Source organism: Dioscorea cayenensis, chromosome 5 (genome assembly GCF_009730915.1).
Source record: "Dioscorea cayenensis subsp. rotundata cultivar TDr96_F1 chromosome 5, TDr96_F1_v2_PseudoChromosome.rev07_lg8_w22 25.fasta, whole genome shotgun sequence".
Taxonomy (NCBI): domain Eukaryota; kingdom Viridiplantae; phylum Streptophyta; class Magnoliopsida; order Dioscoreales; family Dioscoreaceae; genus Dioscorea; species Dioscorea cayenensis.
The window spans coordinates 1,569,772-1,591,571 of NC_052475.1; the positions used below are offsets into that span (position 1 = coordinate 1,569,772).

Below are 21,800 nucleotides of genomic sequence, written 5' to 3' on the forward strand. Positions count from 1 at the left end.
GGAAAAATAGAGAATTTGCTAATGTCACTGTCTCGCCATTTGGCGAGCAGCCATAAGCAAAATAAAACAGAATCACTTGGACTTTGTTATTTATTATTCACCATCTTTGACTTCTTTTATTCTTGCTTGCCAAGCTATCTCACTCTTTCTTCCGTTGCACACAACCTCTCTTTATATATCACCAACCTCATACAACAGTGTGGCAGTGAATCTTCAACATAGACTAGAGAAAAGAAGAGAAGAGAAGAGATGAGTTCTTGTTACTGTTGTATACCAGCTTTAGCAAAGGTTTCTCCAATGAAAACAGCATCAAAACAGGAGAAGAATGAATCCCAAAACCCAAACTCAAAGGTGGAGAGTGATAAGAAGCAAGTGAAGAAGGTTAAAAAGGAGAAGAAAGAGAAGAACAGGTTGGAAGAGGCTGCAATTGTTGTGCCTCACTTCCCATTCCATACCAGACCTGGCCTCCTCTGATTAATCTACTGTTTTCTTTCCCCAGAAAGTGTCCTTTTTTAAGCAAGTTGTTGTAGTTTTTGGACTTTAAATCTGTACATCATCTGTAAGGTTTTAGTTGTGGTTTTTCATCCCTTGATTTGCTATTTACTAGTGGCTTCAAATACTATAAAAAATGATCATTTTTAAAGGAATGTTAACCTTCATTTTAAACAAACATAAAACAGGGTACTCTGTTTTTAGCAATATATTATATGGATAAATCCTTAATAAAGAAGCTAGTGCCTGGGCTTCTGAAAGCAACTGGGTGATATAATTCATGCCTGACCTTGAAAAGTAAACAGCAATACAACTAACTGCAAAATTTGGTAGCAATGCCTAACTCTTCATCATCAAGAAGGAGCTTGGAGTATGCCAATATGGAGTGTTAAAATTAATGCACTTTTAAAAAAGTGGAAATAATTCTAGATGAGAAGAAACAGCCAGAGACCTAAATAACACTGTTAATTAGATGTTTTTGAGAAAAATTTAGGAACTATCAGGGAAGTTTGTTCCCATTTTAATTGAGTCTTTCTCTGACTAATAAAATAGTATTTCCTGAAAAGCAGAGACCATTGAAGTCATAACAAAGGGACTCACAACTGGATTTTGACATACAAATGGCAACAGTATGAGCACGAAGTAATGAGCAATTTGTGGGTATTAAAGCCACACGTTTTAGATGTACACACTGAATTCCTCTACCTATTTATATATGCACATGTGTGTGTATATATATATATTTGTGTTTTCATTTTTCATATTCAAAACATAATTAGCACTCCATCTTTTTCAATCAATTTCATGGAATCCAAACAAGATGGTTATTTAGCTAGTGTGTGCATCTACAAAGAGCTTATTGAGTTGATTCAAGCTAAACAAGATCAAGAAAACAAAGCACAACAAGAGAAGAGAATCCAGTGGCTGAGATCCCAAGTGATTGGAAGCCATGCAGAGTTTGACACTCCATTTGGCAAAAGAATGCTCACTTATGCTGATCACACAGCAACTGGAAGATGTTTGCTCTACATTGAAGATTTCATCCTCCGCAAAGTCCTTCCTTTTTATGGTAACAAATAAAAAAAATCATCAAAGATTTATTTTTAATAAGAGTACTCAACTTCTTGTTAATATGTTAGTGGTTTTTATTGATAGGAAATACTCACACAAGTGATAGCTTTGTGGGGAGCAATACAACAAAGATGGTGCAAGAAGGGATGATGTACATCAAGAAATGCATGGGAGCCGGCCAAGATGATGCTCTCATCTTCTCTGGCGCCGGCGCCACTGCAGGGATTAAAAGGCTTCAAGAAGTGATGGGAGTGGCCATCCCTTCTACTATGAGAGAGAAGGTGGTGAAAAAGTTAAGGGATGAAGAGAGATGGGTGGTCTTTGTTGGTCCTTATGAGCACCACTCCAATTTGCTTTCATGGAGGCAGAGCACTGTGGAAGTTGTGGAGATTGGTGCAGATGATGATGGACTCATTGACATTGGAGCACTGAAACAAGAGCTCATGTCTTCTAAGTATGCAAAGCGTCCCATGTTGGGCTCCTTCTCTGCTTGTTCTAATGTTACTGGAATTCTGACTAATACTAGAGCCTTGGCTAGGCTTCTCCATAAACATGGAGCTTTTGCTTGCTTTGATTTTGCAACCAGGTAATCATTTTTTCCCCCTTTTTTTTATTTTTCATTTTTATTTTTGGCAGAATAATTTAATTTTATTGATTAGCAACCAACCAAATATTATTTTAAGCACTTTGTACTTGAAATTCAACAAATGCTGCTGCCAACCATTTTCTAGCAAAACTATGAATGAATACAGTTCAACTTCCTGATTTGATGAGATTTGCTCTATTTTCATCTTGATGTGGGAATATATTGAGATTTAAATACATTAGGTGAGTTTTATTATTGTTCAATATTTGCACTAGCACGAGAAGCTGAAAGTTGAACGGCAATGGCCACTATGAAATAGGTTATTATTATAAAAAAAAAAAGAAGAAGTGAATTTTAAATATTTAAAGATTATATGAGAAGATGCTTTAAGTTAGGATGAATGATTTTGCTTAAAAAGTTAAAAAGAGTACCTGGTTTTGCTTTCTTTGCATCCATAGGATTAAGATTTAATTTACTTTACTTAATGGATTATAAGATTAACATTATACAGTGAAATATATAATAATATCTTAATTCAAAGCTTCTAGTCAACAAGTAACCAATGGACAAACCACAATAAAAAGCAGCAGTAGTTTTTATATATATGAAAATGAAATGAAAGAAATTCAAAATTATAAGTTGGTTTTTATTTTGTTATATTACATACACACAGTGGTCCATATGTGGAATTGGATATGAAGCCTGGAGAAGAAGATGGATATGATGCTGTATTCCTTAGCCCACACAAGTTCATTGGAGGACCTGGTTCTCCAGGCATGCTACTCATTAACAAAGCTCTTTACAAGCTTAAATCCTCACCTCCTTCAACTTGTGGAGGTGGTACTGTTAACTATGTCAATGGTTTCAATGAACAAGACACTCTCTACAATGAAGATATAGAAGAGAGAGAACATGCAGGAACTCCACCCATCATTCAAACAATCAAAGCAGCAATGGCTTTCTGGGTGAAAAATTTCATTGGCTTTCAACTCATTAGTTTTCATGAAACCATCTACACTGAATTGGCACTCAATGTACTTCTCTCTAATCCTAACATTCGCATACTTGGAAACAATAAAGTCAAGAGATTACCCATCATCTCTTTTCTTGTCTTCCCTTCAAGCAGTACTGTTAATGGAGAAAAGCCCCTTCACTGCCGTTTTGTAGCTAAACTACTCAATGATCTCTTTGGGATTCAAGGTAGGGGTGGGTGTGCTTGTGCTGGTCCTTATGGTCATCGTCTACTTGGTATTGATGAGAAGCTCTCTCTTGCCCTTAGATCTGCCATCCAAAAGGTACGTACTATGTATATATGCATGCATTTTCATGCATGATGAGATGGTTAATTAGTAGTTAATGATTTAAGGGTTTTTATGGTTATGCAGGGATATAGTGGTTTGAAGCCAGGGTGGACAAGGATTAGCTTCTCCTACTACATGTCTAGAGAAGAGTGGGCATTTGTTCTTGCTTCTATTGAGTTCATAGCTAGTTATGGCCATCTTTTTCTTCCACTTTATGAGTTTGATTGGATCACTGGAGATTGGACATTCAAGAAAAGAATGAAGAAACTTGAGGGATTTGTTGAATTAAGGGCAATCAATAGTAGTAGTACTACTAATGGAGAGAGAAAAGATAGGGATGTGTTCATGAAGTACTTGTTTGCTGCTGAAGACTTTGCCCTCTCTCTTTCCGGAGATATTTGTCCTGGGTTTGTCCCTGCAGATATTGACCCAAGTCTCATTCTTTTTAGAATTTAATCTCAATGTTTTGTAATTTGTCAGAGATTTTTCACTTTTAGTTTTTGTATTGTTTAATTCATTTTATGTAATCAAATGTAGGCACGAGAAATATACACATTGACTAATAATAATTTAGAATTTTATTCAAACAGTACTTTGACCAATAAGCATTGGTCAATAGTTATCAAACCAACAAGCAATAATTAATATACATCTCTTTTATTCAAACATTCTTATCAAGATTCTTGACTCAGGAAATTAAGAACCTAACATATTAATGTATGATGTACATTTATTGCATTCCAGCTGGATTTACTCATAGAGTTTTAATGTGACAACTATCTCATCTGGAACATTGTTTCTTGGAGGGTCAGCAGGAAGAGACAGTGCCAAACGTTTGGCAGCCTCTAAGTATGTAGCAAATTTGTGTGTTTTTCCCACTGTTTTCCCTTCTTTAACATTAACTAAAGTATTCTCAATCCCAATCAGTGCATTGAGATCTCTTGTTCCATCTACTCCTCCAATTGCACCAGAGAACAGTGCACGAGATGCATTAGCAAGCTCAGCCTCCATCAAATGGTACTTGAATGCACGTTTGTCAAAACTCCAGTCTCCAGACTCCCAGTGAAAGGTATAGAGAGGGAGGAAACGGTGACCATGCATGCCAATGAACTCAACTGCTGCCATAATGAAGGCAAACTCCTCTTTTGCCATATAGTATGGAAAGCTAATCCTTGTCCATCCAGGCTTCATTCCATTGTAACCCTGTTCATTAATTTTTACTTAAGAGTTAGTAGCATTCTTCCTTTTTTATAGACAAATTAATTAAGCTTCATTATTATATCTTGTACCTTTTGTATGACGGATCTAATCCCAAGAGAGAGCTTCTCATCTACATTGAGAAGAGAGTGACCATAAGGACCAGCACAAGCACAGCCACCACGAGCTTGAATACCGAAGAGGTCATTTAGTAGTTTTGCAACAAAACGCCCGTTCAGTGGCTGGATTTTGTTATCTAAGTCATCAATGGAGGAATGAGTACGAGTTGTTGAAGGGTAGACAAGAAAGGAGAGGATGGAGAGACGTTTGGCCTTTGTGTTTCCAAGCACTTTTATGTTGGGGTTTTGTCGCAGCCTCCTCAGCGCTGTTTCTATGTAGAAGCTCTCATGAAGGTCAATGAGCTCATAGCCTATGTATTCTTTGACCCAGAATGCTAATGCAGCTCTTATCTTTTGTATTATTTGTGGTGTCCCTGCATCTTCTCTTTCTTCTATTTTATCATAGTACAGAGTATCCTGATAAATTTGCAATCTTAAGCCATGTATTATGCACACACACATATATATAAGCATAAAAGGAGATATAAAAAAAACACTTACTTCTTCATTGAAGCCATTGACATAGGCAACAGTGCCACCTCCACAGGTGGATGGAGGCAGTGATCCCAGTCGATACATAGAATTACTCATCAAAAGAATGCCAGGAGTTCCTGGTCCTCCAATGAACTTGTGAGGACTAAGATATACAGCATCATACCCTCCTAACTCATCTCTAGATCTCATGTTGATTTCCACGTACGGTCCACTGCCATGCATGCATGCATATAATTATCATCATCACCGACATATATATATATATATATAGTAAATGATCAATTATGATTAATACCTGGCAGCAAAATCAAAACAAGCAAAGGCACCATGCCGATGAAGAAGACGAGCAACGGCACGTGTGTCGGTAGCTATGCCGGTGACGTTACTGCAAGCCGAGAAAGAGCCCAGCTTTGGCCGGTCTAAATACTTGAGAGACTTAAGCTGTCTCTCCAACTCTTCCAAATCAATCAGACCATCAGAGTTCAACCCAATCTCAACAACGTCAGCCAAGCTCTGTCTCCAAGAGAGAATATTAGAGTGGTGTTCATATGGTCCAATGAAAACCACCCATCTCTCCTCCTCTTTGACATTCTCTAACACCCTGTCACGCATGATAGGACTCACTGCAACCCCAATCACCTCTTGAAGTCTCTTGATTGCAGCAGTAGTACCAGAACCACAAAAGATTATAGAATCATCATTTCCTCCACCCATACACTTCTTGATGAACTCTGATGCCTTGTGTGCCAACTTAGTTGTCCTCTCCCCCACAAAACTATCATCAGTATGTGTGTTTCCTGAATAAATAATTTCAATATAAGCCTTTGATATATAATTATAATTTGGTGTATTAATTTATATATAGAGTGATTACCATATGATGGAAGGACTTTATCAATTATGTAATCTTCAATGAACTTCAAGGAGCGGCCGGAAGCGGTGTGATCGGCGTAGGTGAGTGTGCGTTGGCCGAAGGGAGTGTCAAACTCCATCTGGTTGCCAATTACTTGAGATTGTAACCACTCAATCCTATCTTCAGATGAGTTGTTCTGTGAGTATCTCCTCAGCTTTTGGATCACAGCAGGACTGATACTAGTATCAAGTTCATCCAAACTTGATTTATGAATCATCTTATCTTGAACTGGCTTGAGCATCATGGTCATGGAGTTTGGAGTTTGTGAGTTAATGGACGTTTGGTTTTGAGGTTCCTTGGAAGATGGTGTTTGGTTTCTGTGTTTGGCTGTAAAACGCTTCATGAAATGCATTGCGACTCGATCTCAAGTTGAAAGAGTTTAATTAGAGATGATATGTGAATTTTGAGAAGTGGTATCATTGATTTATAGTGCAAGCACAAGTTCAAGACATGAGAATCGGTCTGCAGGTCTATTTGTGAAGAATTGGTAAACTATATAAATGAAATTGTTGTAGTTTGGACAAGGAATATTCCATGCTGACTGGGTGCATGATTTTGGTAATATCCCCAACAATAATGATAAGCAACCATTCTTGTCGCATTTATTAAAAAAAAAATTAAGCAACCATGCAAAACAATTAGTAATAATAATAACAATAATAATAATAACAATAATAATAATAATAATAATAATAATAATAATAATAATAATAATAATAATAATTCTATTAACATGAATTCCACATGCTTCAGTAGACAATAGGTTATTGATTAAATATATAGGATGGTAAATTGTGAGGATAGGCGGGATTGTTGAATGAAGAATGAATATATATGGATAGGTTCCATTGAAAAAAAATGTAACCTTCTTTGTTAAATTCTTTTACAATTTCTTAATAGATGGGGTCCAAAGTCCACTTTACTCCCAATTCTGGAAAATCAGATGCTCAAGCAAAATCACACTTTTCTGCTGATTAGTCTGGGAAGTCAAAATTCTCACATTATCTAACCTTTTCAAAAAAGGTTGTAATATAATTGCCACAAATATATGTATTTTTTGTCACAAAAACTTTGAAACTGTGGAATACCTATTCCTTGATTGCGAATACACAGAGAGAATTTGGTCATTCTTTAGACAAGTTTTTTATGCTTACTTTTCACCTCTTTCTATTTCCAGTGTTTGGACCTCCTGGATACCTTCTTTAAACTCTAATCTTTGGAACATATGGGATCTCATTTCCAGAGCAATAATCTAGAATATTTGGTTGGAATGATGTATTCGAATTTTTCAGCTTAATTGCTTATCCTTTCATTTTATTATTTTGAAGACTGCTAATATGCTTCTCTCTTGGTTATCTGCAGCTCCAGTTTCACCTTAGCAAACCAACTTTGAAGCTTCTCAAAGGATAAAATGCTCCCTCAACTTCTTGAGCGCCAGGTCTGCAGATCACGTGGGCAATCCAGAGATCAACCTCCCTCGAGAGCAATCATCTCCCTTTTGTCTCCAAGCTCGAGCTAGCCTGTGTTTCTAAAAGGATGTTTTCGCTGACCCAGCTTTCTTTCTTCTGTTCTTTTTCTGCTCTTGCTCCTTTTGAGTTCAGTAAACCTCACCCCCTAGTGAGGTCTTCGTCTGTCTCCGTTGTTTTGTTATGTTTTTCTTCTTTTCTGTGTTTATCTTGACCCTCTTTCTCTTCGGTGTTAGTTTGCCTTCTTTTTAGTTTCCCTTTTCATTGTTTTGTACCTTTTTTTTTTATTAAAGATTTGGTTTATCCAGATTTATTAAAAAAAATAATAAAATAAATTTATCCATTAATAATTTAAACTATTGAGTTGATTCAGTTTGCCTAACTTAATGACACTCTCAACCACGTACACAAAAGATGGCATTGATGCCAACTTAATTACACAAATTAATGCCGCAGAAAAGTTGGTCAATTGACGATTCTAAAGTTTCATTAACAAATATATTCTCAGGGTTGGTCAATTGACTATTCTAAAGTTTCATTTACAAATATATATATATATATATATAGTTTATCCATTTGAAGTTAATTTTAAGTTGGCCCAGTTTACCTAACCTAATATCACTCTTAAATAGACGGCATCATTGCCACTTGTTTACACAAATCAATGCCTGAGAATAATTGTTCAATAGAAAATTTCTATTTCAAATTTTAGGAATGTTGGGGATGACTCATATTAAACTAGTTTTGGCTTTGTTATTGTTGTTTATCCTAATAATATTACTCTCTGCATATTGTACATTTACATCCCCATTCACTCCCCAATCCATTTCTGAAATCTGAACCGCTTGGGATCCATCCATAATTTCTAACTAAAGAACTATGTGAGATATATTTTTCAGAGCAATCTGCTGAAATATCTGGCTCAAAAAGAACAATCACATCTTAATTTGTACTTTTTGTCAGTGTTTTTTATCATTGTCAAAATGACTAATAAGTTTCTTGCTTAGATTGCTCAGCTAGAGGCCCACAGCACCAACATGTTCCCTCTGAAGCAGATCAAAAGCTCAAACGCTCCCTAATTTTCTTGAACGATGGATCTGCTGAGCGTAGCTTCAACCCAAGTTAGCCACATTAGGAGTAATCACTGTTCCAGTCGGATGCCATTGGCAACTGAAGAAGTCCTTGATCTCCTTTTGACGAACTTCGTCTCTTCCGTGTCTTCTTGCCTGTTTTTTCTTTGGCAGTTTTCTATTTATTAAGCAGGGATCACCTCTAGTGATGTCCACATAATTTGTCTGTACTTATTTTTTTTTATTGTACTTGTTTTTTTTTTTAACTTTATAAATTGTGTTTTATTCACTTTAATAAAATAATAATAATAATAATAATTATAATAATAATTATTATTATTAATTTTTTTTAATATCACTTTTGAGTAGAGTTTTAGCTTCATTTATAAATCTTATATAATGGATATATATATATATATACTATGAAAAAAAAACACATTTAGGTGGGTAAGATATTCGAAACGCTATCTAATTATAAGATATATACTTAAATTCAAAATATAGTGATTTTGACATAGTTTATTTTTTTTTATACTCACCCTTCATTAACTCAATGTTGACCGTAAGAACGCATGTGCATAAGAAAATATTGATAGTTTAGATATACGCGCATTAATTACATGGGGTGTTGACCGTAAGAATGCATGTGCATAAGAAAATATTGATACTTTAGATATACGCGCATTAATTACATGGGGTATGCATGTAGTTTCCCCTTATCAAGGGGAATGCATTTGCAATGACAGTCAAAAAAATGCACCCTTGAAAAATGAAATTGAGTCATGAAAATTTATTAGGAATGACAAGCCCTTCAAAAAATATATATATATTTTATTTGGATATAATTTAAAAGTGTCGTTGTTGTCAAATTGGTAGATATTTCAAGTTTTCATTTGATAATAAAGAGAGTTATCACCTTTTTAATATGGATATGATTTTTTTTTATCTAAACTTTAAAAGTAAAAAAGCTTAGATAATTTTTTAAATGAGGAATAGAGTTTTTTTTTATTATTTTTATTATTTTTATTTTTTTATTAAAGTAAATAAATGATGAGTATATATTAACAACAGAAGTAAATATTGGACTAAACTAATAGTTAAAATATTTATTTCTAAGTGAGAGGCCAAAGGTTTAATTCTCAGTTAATGCATTGTAAACAGAGTTTTTTTGTACATGAATGGTATAGGGTCTTTATGTACAAAGTGAGAGTATGTGATATATTTAACACAGATTTAATAACGTTTCTAACTGTGATTTTGTGCAATTGAGAATAAAATAAACTAAAAAAAAACCATCTCAAAACAATGAAATGTGCTTTAGAGGGATCCAACCCAAAACATAAATAAAAGAAAATAAAATAAAATAAATCTCAGGTTTAATTATCTGTAAGTGGGGACACTCATAATTTGAGCATTGTGTTCTATCTTCTGAGTCCATGATTTCAATGAAAGATCATTCAGTAAAAACTTTAACTGCATGTAGAGTATGAAAACATTTTTTCCACTTGGAATGAAAGATAACTCTACCAATAGTGGATCGGCCAAGTGATAGATATTAAGATTATTTAAGTAGTAATTTTAAATTTAGATTTTAGTGTATGTAAAAAATATATACACACTCATTTAGAACTCCTAAAGCCTCACCCAGCTCTGTGAGGCAACAATTAAAAAAAAATACACTAACTATTAAATAATTTGTTACATTGTATTTAATATCTGAATCATATATATATATTGATGAGATGAACAAATCACGTTGTGAGAGTAAATTGATCTTCCCAAACAATTACTATTTACCCCCTACACTGTTTAAAACTTCCCAAACAACCCCTGTAAGTTTTGAATACCCCAGACAACCATTCCTTTATCATTTACTTCCTTTTTACCTCTTGTAGGTCATTTGGACTGGGTCCATGTTGTGAAATTCCATCATTGCCCTTCAAAATGGTGGGAAAAAAACCGTCCAATCACATCAAGTCTAACATTTATACATTTTTTTTTAAAACAAACTTTGGAAGACTTTTCACCATGTCATGTCCATGTTTCCGTTTAAAATTATACAGTTTTTTGTTTAAACATAAATGTTTCCGTTTAAATTTATCAAGTTTCTGTTTAAAATGTTATGTCTCTGTTTAAATTTATCCAGTTTCTGTTTAAACAGAAATGAATTTAGTAGATATTCGGATTCTACGAGCGTATCCGTTCCACCTCAAGGCCACCTGAAGGTTTAGTAGGCCTTCCTTACTCGTTAGATCAATTTAAAGTTTTATTATTGAATGTCGGACAATGTTTTGTAGCCGCTAACCATTTAAAAAACTCAGTTCACTACCACGAGTGCGGACATAATGGTAGATCTTGCAAAGAATACTTTACAAATTAAATCACAAATAAACCCACAGAATATCAAAACAAAAGGTAAACAATACAATATCTTCAACGGCGTCCACCTCGCCTCAATACCTTGGAGCGCAAACTAATGAAATGCCGAAGAGTTGAGCTAGAGTTTTCCTTCGAGGCAATGGTCCAATCCTATAGAAGATGTCCAGGCAACGACAACTTTTGAAAAGGAAAAGCTGAAGAGATGAAGAGAGAAAAAGGAAAACAGTGTCAATAATGGTGTTCTTTGGGGATTAACCAAGAAAAAAAACTACTTCCTCTTAAAGAGGAAAAATTATTACACCAAAGGGCTTTATGGTCAAACCAGGCCTCACTTGCCACAACTTCCCATGCAAGGGATAATTTCGTCCAAAAAATTCAAAACTAACTCCATTGAATGCTTTAGGGGTTTCAAATTCATTGCATTCAAAAAGAGGGGTTTTTTTATGAATAATCAAATTTAGAGGGACAATTTGTACATATTGCAAATTTAGAGGGTGTTTTTGACAATTTCCACTTTTTTTTTATCTAAACTATAAAAGTAAAAAAGCTTAGATAATTTTTTAAATGAGGAATAGAGTTTTTTTTTATTATTTTTATTATTTTTATTTTTTTTATTAAAGTAAATAAATGATGAGTATATATTAACAACAGAAGTAAATATTGGACTAAACTAATAGTTAAAATATTTATTCCTAAGTGAGAGGCCAAAGGTTTAATTCTCAGTTAATGCATTGTAAACAAAGTTTTTTTGTACATGAATAGTATAGGGTCTTTATGTACAAAGTGAGAGTATGTGATATATTTAACACAGATTTAATAACGTTTCTAACCGTGATTTTGTGCAATTGAGAATAAAATAAACTAAAAAAAAACCATCTCAAAACAATGAAATGTGCTTTAGAGGGATCCAACCCAAAACATAAATAAAAGAAAATAAAATAAAATAAATCTCAGGTTTAATTATCTGTAAGTGGGGACACATATAATTTGAGCATTGTGTTCTATCTTCTGAGTCCATGATTTCAATGAAAGATCATTCAGTAAAAACTTTAACTGCATGTAGAGTATGAAAACATTTTTTCCACTTGGAATGAAAGATAACTCTACCAATAGTGGATCGGCCAAGTGATAGATATTAAGATTATTTAAGTAGTAATTTTAAATTTAGATTTTAGTGTATGTAAAAAATATATACACACTCATTTAGAACTCCTAAAGCCTCACCCAGCTCTGTGAGGCAACAAAAAATGCTTTGTATTTGGGCAAGAGAAAACTTTGGGGCCTCTAATCTTCACAAAAAATGCTTGCTCGCTGACTTAAATTCACTGGACACCTTACGAGAAAGGAGAAATCTTTCAGAGGATGAATCTACCCGTTTTACCAACATCTAATCTGAACTTTACACTCTTCTAAAACAAGAAGAGATCTACTGGAAACAACGTTCTAGAATTACCTGGCTTAAAGAGGGCGATGCAAATACAAAATACTTTCATCTCCTGGCTAATGGCAGGAGGAATAAGAATTTTATTCCTAGAATTCGAAGTAATGGGAATTGGATTGACGGCAACCAAGAAATTGAGAAAATCTTCACTGACCACTTCCAATCCTTGATTGGTACTCCGATTTCACATCGTTTCTTATTTAATTGGCACCACCTCTTTAATTTCAAAGATAGAGTTGATCTCTCCTCGCTTGAACTTCCTTTTTCTTCTGAAGAAATTAAAAATGCTGTGTTTGACCTTAATGCAGATAAGGCTCCTGGCCCAGATGGATTCCCTATATTCTTTTTTCAAAAACATTGGAGCCTTATTCAGAGAGATATATTTAAAATCTGTAGTGACTTTTTTGATGGTACTATTAACTATGAACGACTCAATTGGGTTCACATTGCTCTTATTGCCAAAACAAACTCTCCTTCTGAGGTCTCTGAATTCAGACCTATTAGTCTGATCAATTCCACCTGTAAAATCATTTCCAAAATTCTCGCTTCAAGATTGAGTCAAAAGATTGGTTCATTAGTGGATAATTCTCAATCCGGTTTCATTAAGGGTAGATGTATTGCAGATAATATTGTTGCTGCCCAAGAAATGATTTTCAATCTTCAAAAAAGGAAAATCCTTGGCTACGCTCTTAAAGTTGATTTTGCTAAAGCCTTTGACTCCTTGGACTGGAATTTTCTTCTTGAAATACTACAAGCTAGAGGTTTTGGCAATCGTTGGATTTCATAGATACACACCATCCTCAATACTGCCAAAACTCAAATTCTTATTAATGGTACTACTCAGGGTTACATTCGCTGTAAAAGAGGTCTAAGACAAGGGGATCCTCTCTCTCCCTTCCTATTTGCATTAGCGGCTGATACTCTCAGTGCCATGTTCTTTCACGCGATAAATTCCAAAGTCCTGATTGGGGTACAACTTAACCAATCTAATAGCATTTGTCATTTACAATACGCTGATGATCTTATCATATTCTCGGCTGGAGGTCTTGAAGATTTTAAAATCGTTAAATTAATTCTTTACATGTTCGAAGGCTGCTCTGGTCTTTCAATCAACTTCTCAAAAAGCTGCTTATATTCCACCAATTTCGGTTTCCAACCGAACTCCTTCTTTGCAAGATTACTTAATTGTAACAGAGATTGTCTTCCCATCACTTACCTGGGTGCACCACTTTCTGGTAGACGACCCAGAAGATCTGACTGGTCTAAGTTGATCGAATCTGTTCGTAAAAGACTGACAGCTTGCAAAGCAATCTACCTTTCTTTGGGGGGGTTGCTTAGCTCTTATCAACTCCGTGTTATCTTCAATTCCAGTTTATTGGATGTCAGTTTTTAAACTCCCTAATTGGGTCATCCAAGCGATTGACAAAATCAGGAGAGACTTTCTTTGGAAAGGTCCTAACCTGGGAGCTAAGGGGATAAAATTAGTCGCGTGGAATAGAATTTGTCGTCCCCAAAGTATGGGTGGCTGGGGTATCCTCGATCTCTAGGAATTCAATAATGCCCTACTTGGAAAATGGTGGTGGAAATTCTTAACTTCAACGGATTCCTGTTGGTCCAAGATCATCAAAGCTAATTATATATATTGTGATTCCCCAAGCTTCCTCTTTTCACAACCTCCAAGAAATAAATCATAATTTTGGGCAAGAATTAATTCCACACTTCATTCATTTCGTTCCTGCTTAATTAAATCAATTGGTAATGGTGAAAAAACCTTATTTTGGCATGATAGATGGCTGGAGGGCCAATCCCCCAAAAACCGCTGGGAATCTCTCTTTCTGGACTACCCTTACCCTTGGATTACCTTAAAGCAATTTATTCATATTCTCAATTCTCAGGGTAATCCTTTCAGATCCACCACTGCATTTGATTTTGCCAGCTTACTGAATTCCTTACCGGATTGTTCTAATGATCATGATGATTCCTATTCCTGGTCATTAGAAAAAAATGAAACTTTCACTGTCAAATCCTTTTACAACTTCTTAATTGATGGAGGACTTCGCAATCAACTTTATTCCAATTTCTGGAAAACTAAGTCTCCTAGCAAAATCACCTTATTCTGTTGGCTAGCCTGGGATAACAAAATTCTAACTCTCGCGAACTTATTCAAAAAAGGCTGCAACCTTCTTGCCACTGACACATGTATTCTTTGCTATAATAACACCGAGTCAGTGGACCACCTTTTCTTAAACTGCATTTTCTCTGATAGAATTTGGTTCTTCTTCAAATGTTTATTTGATGCTGACACTCTACCTTCTTCTGTATCAAATATCTGGACCAATTGGATACTCTCCATTAATCCTACTCTCAGAAATTTATGGGACCTATGTTCCAGAGCCATCTTCTGGAATATCTGGCTGGAACGCAATAATCGCATATTCAACCAAACAAGTTCGCCTACTTCTGCTACAATTTATAAAACTGCTAATATGATTCTCTCTTGGATTTCTGCAGACACTGATTCCCACCAATAGGACGCCTCGGAGGGAACTCAGAAGATCAAGCGTTCCCTAAACTTCCTCAGTTCCAGATCCACTGACCGAACCGGGGATCTGGCGCCCGATCCGATTCAGGAGTAGTTCGTCTTTTTCTTCTCTAAACTGGCATGTGTCTCCTGGTGGCCGACTTCGCCAGTTTCAGATTGTTCTCCGCTTCCCTCTCTCGTTTTTGCTTTCTTTATACTCTGTTCTCCTCACCCCTGGTGAGGATAGCAGTCCACTGCTTTGTTTCTTTCTTTGTCGTCTTTCTCTTTGAACTTTGTTTCTATCTGCTTTCTTTTTAATAAACTTATGGTTTATCCACTTTATTCAAAAATGGTGTCTATATCCTTAAACACTCTCTGTTTATGTTTAGTTTCGATGGCTTTTTTTTTAAATATTTATTTAAACAATCACCAAACATCCATCTCACATTCTCATGCAACCAAAGATAATGAATGCGGTTAAAAAAACATGTAGCCAAAAATATTAAATAATTAAAAACATTTAGAAATTTGAAAATCAACCAAAAAAATCACTAAATCATAGTTGAACAAAGTTATGAACAAAGATATGCACATATTAAAAATAATAATATAATTTAAGTAACTTATTTTTAAAAAATAGATAACAATTAATTTAAAATTTTTAATAGAATTTATAATTTATCCACTTTGGGAAAGTACACTAAACTAATACTATCCAAGTCAAGCACACCAGTCCCTTCTTAACACAAATTAATGGCTGAGAATGACTAGTCATATTCATAATTCAAACCTGAATGTTTCAGTCGTCCAAATTTGAAAAACATTCACTTGAAAGTAGAAATTTCTATGCTGACTTAATTGTTTTTTCTGTTTTCTTTGGAAAAAGTGGATGGACGTGACTTAAATTAATTGTGTAGAATTATAGCTCAGAAAAATTCCCTTCTCTCACCCCTTAAGAAATGTTCCAAAATTCATTACTGACTACATTATTCACCCGCGCTAACATTGTGGGTTAACTATATCTAAAAAAAATTAAAAAATAGTATTAAATTTTTTAAAAAATAGTATAAATTTTTTTAAAAAATTATTAATGTTATTTTTTTAAATAATTTTTAATATGAGAAGTATATTTGTAAAATGTGAAAAGTGGAGAAATATATTTTTGGAATATATTATATTATTTATTAAATAATGAAAATGATTTCATTTCACTACTTTGAAAGGAAAAACAATTTTAAGTATTAAGCTTTTTACTTGGTTTTTTTTCTTCTTTGTTGTAAAAATTGAAATAAGATACCTGTCCAATATATATATACAGACATTTTATCATTCAAGAGAATTTGTTATAACTTATCATCACATAAATATTAATTTAAGAGCAATGTTGTCGTTGAGATGATATTAAAAATACCTTTAAGATGGGTTTCTCATCGGTCCTTTGACTAAGAAAAGATAAATAAAAAAATGCTTTAAGATGGGCCATCATATGTAAATTTTTTTTTATATACATCATGTTTAATTTTTCTTGTTTCATTAAAAGATGATATAAAATTAATTTTTTAAAAGATATTATAACTTGGCTGTAGGCAATAACACAAATCTTAAACTCAAACTTTATAAGTCTGCCCATAATTAATTCTAAATTTACATTGTTTGTTTGCTTTAATTGTTATTACTATTATTTTTACACTTTTCAATATATCAAAAACATTAATATTATATATATATGCACAATGAAATTCTTTGCATCTACCCATATTGAAGTTGCTAATGAAATGGACAAATAGATTAATAAGATGGACATCAAGAACAAATTGTAAGTATAAAATTTACCTTATTTTTTGAATGAAAGAGAGCCTCAATTCGTCAAGCTTAAGATTAAGTATGTGTAGATGTATATATGTTATAATAAAATGACAACTTTATATAAGGAATGAAAGGGATTTTTCATGTTTTACAGTACCTACTGTCAAAATTCAATATATATATATATATATATATATATATATATATATATATATATCACTGACACCAAAACCTAATTTGAAACCAACCATGTACCTCATTTACAAATGTCAATAACAATGGCTCAATAATGCAATTAAATCTGCCACAAAATCACATCAAACATTAAAAAAAGAATTTCTTGACAAAACTTTCAAAGCTATCACTTCCATCAGATTATCTGTCCACCATATCCATAATATCATCAATGACTTGCTCTCCCTATTTCAAACAATTGCAAATATAAAAATCATCGATCAAAAGAGCTTCACTATTGGATAAATGAATATTAGGTTTTACACATTCTGATCACAGTGACTGAAATAAATTCATACATTAAAATCAATAACCATGAGGAAAATTTAATAAATATAAAATCAGAAAATTGATCTCATGTAAATCAAGCACACGATAACAAATCCTACTTACCATGCAAAAAAACATCATCAAAGAAGATGAAAAAGAAGGAGAATAAGAAAGATATATTGAAGAAAAGACTGGAACACAAAAAGAACAATTGCTCCGCCGATGAAAGTCACAGCAATTCTTGCAATTGGTCTTGGAACTATGTCCTGGGGATAAATAATAAGATTATATAGTATGAAACTTAAAGAACTTCTCTACATATGTCATTTCAGAAGGGCACTTACCGGCATTAGATTGGTTCCTGCTTCAATGCCATCTTTCCTGACCTTCCAGACAGTTTGAATGACTGCATAGGAGATAGTAATTATTTTTGTACATTTTTAAAACTTGCATTTTTATTTGTTCAAAACCAATTTGTTTTTCAAACGCTCATTTTTTAAACCTATTCAATTTTTTTTTAAATTTCTTCCCACATATAATCATAATTGAGTTTGTGTAAATCTTAATTGAGTAAGATTTTTTTCAAATAAAATTTAAACAAATAAAAATATAAATAAGTTTAAAAAAATGCCAGAATGTTTGTGATCCTAATAATAATAATATCTTTAAAAATAAAAATATAATAAGTTTTTTAAAAAATAAATCATAAAAAACCACAACTTTCATAGAAAATTTATTTATTTATTTTAATTTTTTAGTGTTCAATCATTTACCAAATGTTTTCTAATTACGGTAAATATAAATAAAATAAAATCTAAGTTCAAAAACAGCCCATACTTATCTTCTCAGACTTTGCCCGTTGGAAGATCAGAACGCTACGTATCCCTTGGCCTTATCTTGATTTATCTGTTCATAATTTGTTTTAAGGTGGAAAATCAACAAAGAAGACAGTATTATTAGCATAAACAAGAAGCAAGCACAGTGGAGCGAGGGGAGCCAGAAAGCGTGGAGCTTTCGGAGAGAATGGAAGACCGGCGGCTCCAAGATAAGATCTAGGGTTACTGGAGGAAAAAAATATTTAAACCAATAGTATGCTCACTCGCGGGCAACATCTGGTAACATGTACCAGCATATTTGTCAACAAACCAAAATAACATATTTATGTTAATGTGTACCAGCGCGAATAAATATTATACCCATCAATCAAATAAAAAATATTTTTTACTTACCAATAACAACATGCCAAATGTCCACTCAAGGAAAAACTTGGATGAATAGTGAATTTGGGGGATAGGATTAATATGAAGTATATATTATTAGTCCATCTGGTAAATCACTATGGAACCAATGTAAAGCTGAATTCATCCCCCAACAACTCCTCTTTTAATGTGTCAAGTCTAAATAGTTGTGTTAGTGGAAAACACAACTATTGTTTGTCCTGCCCTAGTTTGTGATTTAGAAAACACTTAAATACTCATAGAAAGCTCACACAAATCAAACAAGGAGAAGACACATAAGATTGGTAATCCAGTTCGGCGTCCACTCGTTTATGTCTGGGTGGCCAAGCCCGAAGATAAACAATCCACTAAAAAAGGTGAAAATAATAGAGTACAAACACTTTGTCACTCACTCTCACAAATAAAGATCAATACTTTCTCTAAATTGTCTAGTGCTTGTACACTTTCCTCATCAAGAATCGCATCCAATCTCAGAGCAAGGTAGCTTATATAGACGCCTCAACGTCCCAAATATAGTCTATACCTCTTTTAGAATCTCTGCGGCTACGAATTTTAAAACATTCCAAAATTAGCTGTTGCAACTCCTGTTGTAACACAACTTGCAACATGCCCCTGACTGCTAACTTGATTGAGTTCTGGTTATGTTGCGACGACTTCAAGGCCCATCAACCTCCCGGTCATGCTTAGTCCGAGTCAGTGCAGCCCGATCTCCTGATCTCGACTACTAGAACTAGCCTACCTCCTTAGTTTCTCACCACGCAGTCCCCTCGCAAGGGGTGCACGTCCTTTATCCGTCTTCATGAAACTTACCAAACTTGATTTTGATTACATAATTGACTTATACTCAGAAGATTTTCCTTCAGTCCCTTTACATGCAGAATGTTTTTCAGTCTTGGATACTCAGGAACTATCAATGTTCCTTTTCCAACTACTTAACCTTTCTGACCATCACCAAAAGTCACATACCTAATTGGACATTCTTTGTAATTCATCAAAAAGCCTTTGTCACCTGTTATAAATCTTGAACAACCACTGTCAAAATAGCAGTTGTCTTTTGAGGATTTTTTCATTGAAGAGTATCCCACTAAGTTTTCTTTTCTGACCTATATGTTCTTGATTTATTTCTTCTTTTCTCTAGTATATGGTGCCTGCCTCATATTTTTGATTTCTTTTATGTCTTTCTTAATCTTCCAACATCTTGGATGAATGCGCCTTTTGACACCAAACATGGGTTTGAATGGGTGGGGATAATGAAGCCCATACCTAGGGCTTCATTACCCCATTTAAACAGGCCGTTAATCTCAATAATCTCACTGTTTTGTAATTTGTCAGAGATTTTTCACTTTTAGTTTTTGTATTGGTTAATTCATTTATGTAATCAAATGTAGGCAAGAGACATACGTCAAGGTATACACAGGATAAACAGTAAAGGATTTACTCTAGTATATTTAGTAGAAGATATAACATGAAACTTAACAACTTGACTTAACTTCAAATGCAAACAGAGGTTACAATATATAGAGTAGAAAAGCAAACAAAGTTGACTAACAACGCTCACAAACATTGAATAAAAAGCAAAAGTAAAAATAAGCTTTAAAAGCAACAAGAGAATAGTAAACATCCAATCTCAACCGAACACATTTTCGTTCCATCCTATCAGACAACATCATTCCGATGCAATATACACAGCGCCATTCTGTCCCATTCAGTCAACGTCTTCTAGGAACATAGAGGATCAGAATAGTAACCTTCATCACACTCCCTTTACTCTGAACCTCTCACACCCAGCTCTTTTCTTAACCATTCAAACTTGTAGTTTAGTAGGCCTTTTGTGAAAATGCCTGCTTTCTGATCATGAGTGCTGTAGTGGGAGATGCAAATGGTATCATCTTTAATTAGGTCGCGAATGAAGTGGTACATGATGTCTATGTGCTTTGTGTGGCTATGAAGGATAAGGTTCCGAGCTATGGAAATTGCGGATCTATTGTCACACCAGATGACAGTGGATCCATCTTGCTTGTTCATGTCACCCAGAAGTCGACGCAGCCACACATGTAGCTTCACAAGCAGCCGCAGTAACAAAGATGTATTCAGCCTCAATGCTTGATAAGGAGGTCACTGGTTGCTTCTTCAAACACCAAGCAATAGCGACGGAGCCAAGGAAGAAGACCCAGCCAATAGTGCTTCATTGGTTATCCGGGGATCCTCCCCAATCACTGTCGGAGTATCCAAAAAGATAGAATTCTTCGTTCTTTGCATAATGGATCCCATGATCGACGATGTCGCTCACATAACAAAGTATCCTTTTAACCGCTCCATAATGATGCTTTGTTGGAGATTGCATGAAACGAGATACCACCGAGACAACTTGGATAATATCCGGATGAGTGTGTGTAAGATACAGAAGACTTCTAACAACTAGTCTGTATTTATGGCAATCAACCCTACTGGAGCTGTCTTCTGCATGTAATTTTTCATTTAAATTTACTGGACTTGCAATAGGGTTGCAATGTAGCATTCCAGTTTTGATCAATATGTCTTCAGTGTATTTTCGTTGTGAAACAAACAGTGAGTCATTCTGTTGAATTACTTCTAAGCCAAGAAAGTATCTTAACTTGCCCAAGTCCGACATTTCAAACTCTTTCATCATTTTTTCCTTAAATTGTAGCAGCATCTCAATGGAGCTTCCCATGTAGATAATATCATCTACATATAAGCACAATAGCAAGATGTCTGAATTGTGGCATTTTCTGTAGATTGTTGGCTCATTGGCCTCCTTGTAAAGCCTAGTGGTTGAAAGTGAGCATCAATCCTACTGTACTAGGCTCAGGGGCCTGCCGGATACCGTAGAGCGCCTTATGAAGTTTGTAGACTTGTTCTTCTTTCCCCTTGATACCGACTCCCTTTGGCTACTTCACATAGACCTCTTCATTTAGTACCCCGTTTAGGAACGTCGTCCTGACTATTTCCATTCGAGCAACAGGTGAGAATGCTTCCTTAAAATCGATCCCTTCTATCTGACAATAGCCTTTCACAACAACCCTAGCTTTCTTTCTGAGCAGAGTATTATCAAGGTTATACTTCGACTTATATAACCATTTAAGACCGATGACCTTCTTCCCTTCCTGCAGGTCAGTTAGATTCTAGGTATTATTCTTGTAGATTGACTACATCTCCTCTTGCATGGCAGCAAGCCAGTCT

The 21,800-nt window shown here is 34.5% G+C and overlaps 2 protein-coding genes across 2 annotated transcripts; one reads left to right on the top strand and one right to left on the bottom strand.

The window, feature by feature from the left end:
- Positions 1 to 1,285: 1,285 nt before the first annotated feature.
- LOC120260320 (probable cysteine desulfurase) lies at positions 1,286 to 3,996 on the top strand. Its single transcript, XM_039267750.1, has 4 exons — positions 1,286 to 1,561; positions 1,648 to 2,149; positions 2,823 to 3,444; positions 3,535 to 3,996. Exons 1-4 carry the CDS (start codon positions 1,297 to 1,299, stop codon positions 3,904 to 3,906), a joined length of 1,761 nt encoding a protein of 586 aa, XP_039123684.1. The 5' UTR covers positions 1,286 to 1,296; the 3' UTR covers positions 3,907 to 3,996.
- A 114-nt stretch (positions 3,997 to 4,110) lies between these two features.
- LOC120260319 (probable cysteine desulfurase) lies at positions 4,111 to 6,557 on the bottom strand. Its single transcript, XM_039267749.1, has 5 exons — positions 6,136 to 6,557; positions 5,557 to 6,058; positions 5,268 to 5,472; positions 4,740 to 5,183; positions 4,111 to 4,653 (listed from the first exon to the last, which is right to left on the bottom strand). The coding sequence occupies exons 1-5, from the start codon at positions 6,524 to 6,526 to the stop codon at positions 4,201 to 4,203; spliced, it is 1,995 nt and encodes a 664-aa protein (XP_039123683.1). The 5' UTR covers positions 6,527 to 6,557; the 3' UTR covers positions 4,111 to 4,200.
- Between the last annotated feature and the right edge of the window lie 15,243 nt (positions 6,558 to 21,800).